Below are 2,688 nucleotides of genomic sequence, written 5' to 3'. Positions count from 1 at the left end.
ATTAATTTCTCTTGCACCCTTCACTACCATATAAAACAGTAATTTGTGACCAACTTACTCCTCTCCCTCTCTCTCTCTCTCTTCTCTCAACTCTCTGGATGACATTTGTTTATCAATTAACGCACTAGTTTCTTACATGAAGTGGGTCAGTTCTCATGCTAGCGCATGAGCGAGTGTAGGTTTGCCCGTACTTTGAGGGTCTCCTTCCAGATTTGACCACCTCACAGAGCAGCATGGAAGGGGCATAGCTGCATTTCCTTGGCTTCCAGCTTTCTTTCTTGGTGCACGTACGTGGCAAGCTAAGGCTGTCTTATATAGCTTAAAAAAACGATAGAAGTCATCTATGATTAATGTGAATACAATTGATGTTGCCAAGAGCAGCGACACCAGCAAAATCCCAAACGTAGTTCCACTTATCCTGAAACTATCTACTTTTCGGAAAGCACACTTTAGGTAGCCTAAGCAAGCCTCAGTTGCTGCAGTTCAAAGGAAAGACTGGCCAGATTCTTATAACTAACTACATTCCTTTTTTTCCTGAAAAATTAGCACGAACTCTAACTACATTCTGAAAAGATAATTAACAACTCCATGCGGTTCAAATTGTACGTAAGAGCTACCTAAAAATTTATAAATAAAGTTATGATGTTTTTTCTTCTAAATATTTGATTTTTTATGCTGGATTAGGAGTTGGTTCTTACCTGCCGATCTGACAACATACTGAACTGCCAAGCATGTGATTGAACCATGTCTAGAGATATATGGTACTGGCGCAGCTCATCATTCTTACACATGCTCAGTATGTCACAAGACTTGGAGACATGACTACATGGAGAAAGAAGGGCATCCACAATCACCTCTCTAATCATTGACTTCTTTTCATCCTGAAACACTTTTTTCCATGATCATATCAAAAGCATATCCTGGTGATCCAATTAAATGCCCTCTCTTCAGGTTACATTGCAGGCCTTTCAATTTCTTTGCTTTTCTCAAATGATAGGAGACAAAACTTAAAGAACAAGAACGAGCACAATAAGTAATTAAATACAAGAAAATGTAACTTTGATAGTACAATAATTGACCCATTCTTTTTCCTCACAAAAAAAAGACCTACTCCATATATATCTACAATTTCAGTTTTTTTATTTATTGATGATATGCAACTTAAGGAGATTTGAAACTCTCATAAAACTAATGGGACACCGTACCCGATACAGTTTTTGTGGGTGTGGTGTGGTTCCCGTCTTTTAACCTTTTCACAGCAAAATTAAAAAATTGAAGAGCGTAATCTATGGATACCCACCATAAAAGAAGCAAAAAAAAAGAAGATGTTACCCTACTGACTATAATTTTTATCGACAACTAATTCTAAGAGCAAACAGTAAGGTCTAATATTTCCGGACAACATTATAGTCAACTCTATTTCAGTTCGAATTAAAACTTTGATTATTCTATACTGATTACAAGGAGGATCTACCTTCAATGTAGGAGCACATGAGAAGGATTATTACAAGAACAAATATAAGAACATTCATCCAACAATAAATCTGGAATGCCATATCAACCTCACTTATAGTGAATCCTAGAGGAGAAATAGAGATGTGGGACAAGCTTTAATTCCTCCTTGGCAGAAAGGAAAAGATAAGAAATAGGTAAAGAATAGTTACTATGGGGTCTTTTCCTCGAGATTCTGAAATTGGAGCCCATCCATGATCAGTTTCCGTGGAGTAGCTAACCATGCCATGGTTTCTTATTTTGTTGAGACTGCTCGTAGGAGGAGGAACTCATGCAAGGGTCGAACCCAGCCATATGAGGATATCCCTGTGGGAAAAGGCTCTCAGACCCAAAAAGTCTCTAGTCAACCCATCATTTCCGCCACCAGCGCCAGCACTTCTTCCTTCCTCATTCCTTCCATGCCTTCTTGCAATGCTTTCCATTGTAGTGTTCTCCTCCCTCTTGGCTCCCAGCATTACCCCAAAGGGCTCCTCAAAAGGCCCACCAAAGCCAGCAGGTGAGGGGAGGGAATTCATCATCATGTCTTGGAGAAGGGGAGGTGCCGACCCATGCCCGAAACCACCACCACGCCTCCAGCCATCTCTTGGTGGGAGGTTAAGCCAAGACCAAAGCCAGTACCAGTAGTATTGGCAACAGTAGCGTTGGTAGTGTGAGTTACCATCTGACCATGATGTGGAGGTCTGCTCATGGTTGCACCCATCTGGGCTGCCTTTTGTAGCAATGCTGTGGCTGACATGTGAGAAGAGGCGGCAGTCCGAGGCCCTTGGTAATGAGGGGGAAAAGGTGGAGGAGGGGAGCTGGGTTTTCATGCGAGTACTGCTGTTCTAGTCTTGTGGAGTGGATAGAGGAAGGGAGGTCAAATTGGTTAGAGAAGCGGGGCCTGGCTAGCCAACCATGGTGGGAATTGATCTCAGAGTGCCTAGAGAATTGTTCTCTCATTACTGCCTATGATGTTAGTGTTGGCTGCTGTGGTTCTCTCTCAGGTGAGTGAACTGGGCTTGGAGGGCATTGTGTGGAAGTGGAGAGGGGGCATGGGATGATGCGGGCTGAGAGAATAGCAGCGGGTGGTTGTCAGCCAGAGGGTTTGCTGTCATGACCCTTGCACTCTCTTCTGCCAATGCATCACAGAAGGCTGTGGTGATAAAGCTATCCCTCCTGCAATCAAGAGAAATATAC

General features: G+C 42.5%; 1 protein-coding gene across 1 annotated transcript; it reads right to left on the bottom strand.

Annotated features, from left to right (window-relative positions):
* Positions 1-1,404: 1,404 nt before the first annotated feature.
* Positions 1,405-2,440, bottom strand: LOC103709567. Its single transcript, XM_039130407.1, has one exon. The coding sequence runs from the start codon at positions 2,319-2,321 to the stop codon at positions 1,782-1,784; it is 540 nt and encodes a 179-aa protein (XP_038986335.1). The 5' UTR covers positions 2,322-2,440; the 3' UTR covers positions 1,405-1,781.
* Between the last annotated feature and the right edge of the window lie 248 nt (positions 2,441-2,688).

The sequence above is a fragment of the Phoenix dactylifera genome, chromosome 9 (genome assembly GCF_009389715.1).
Source record: "Phoenix dactylifera cultivar Barhee BC4 chromosome 9, palm_55x_up_171113_PBpolish2nd_filt_p, whole genome shotgun sequence".
NCBI classification, from domain to species: domain Eukaryota; kingdom Viridiplantae; phylum Streptophyta; class Magnoliopsida; order Arecales; family Arecaceae; genus Phoenix; species Phoenix dactylifera.
The sequence above is the reverse complement of the archived record's forward strand: the minus strand, read 5'-3'. Positions and strand labels throughout refer to the sequence as shown.

Coding starts and splice junctions, on each gene's coding strand:
- LOC103709567 (XM_039130407.1), bottom strand. CDS start 2,321: ATGAAAACCCAGCTCCCCTCCTCCACCTTTTCCCCCTCATTACCAAGG.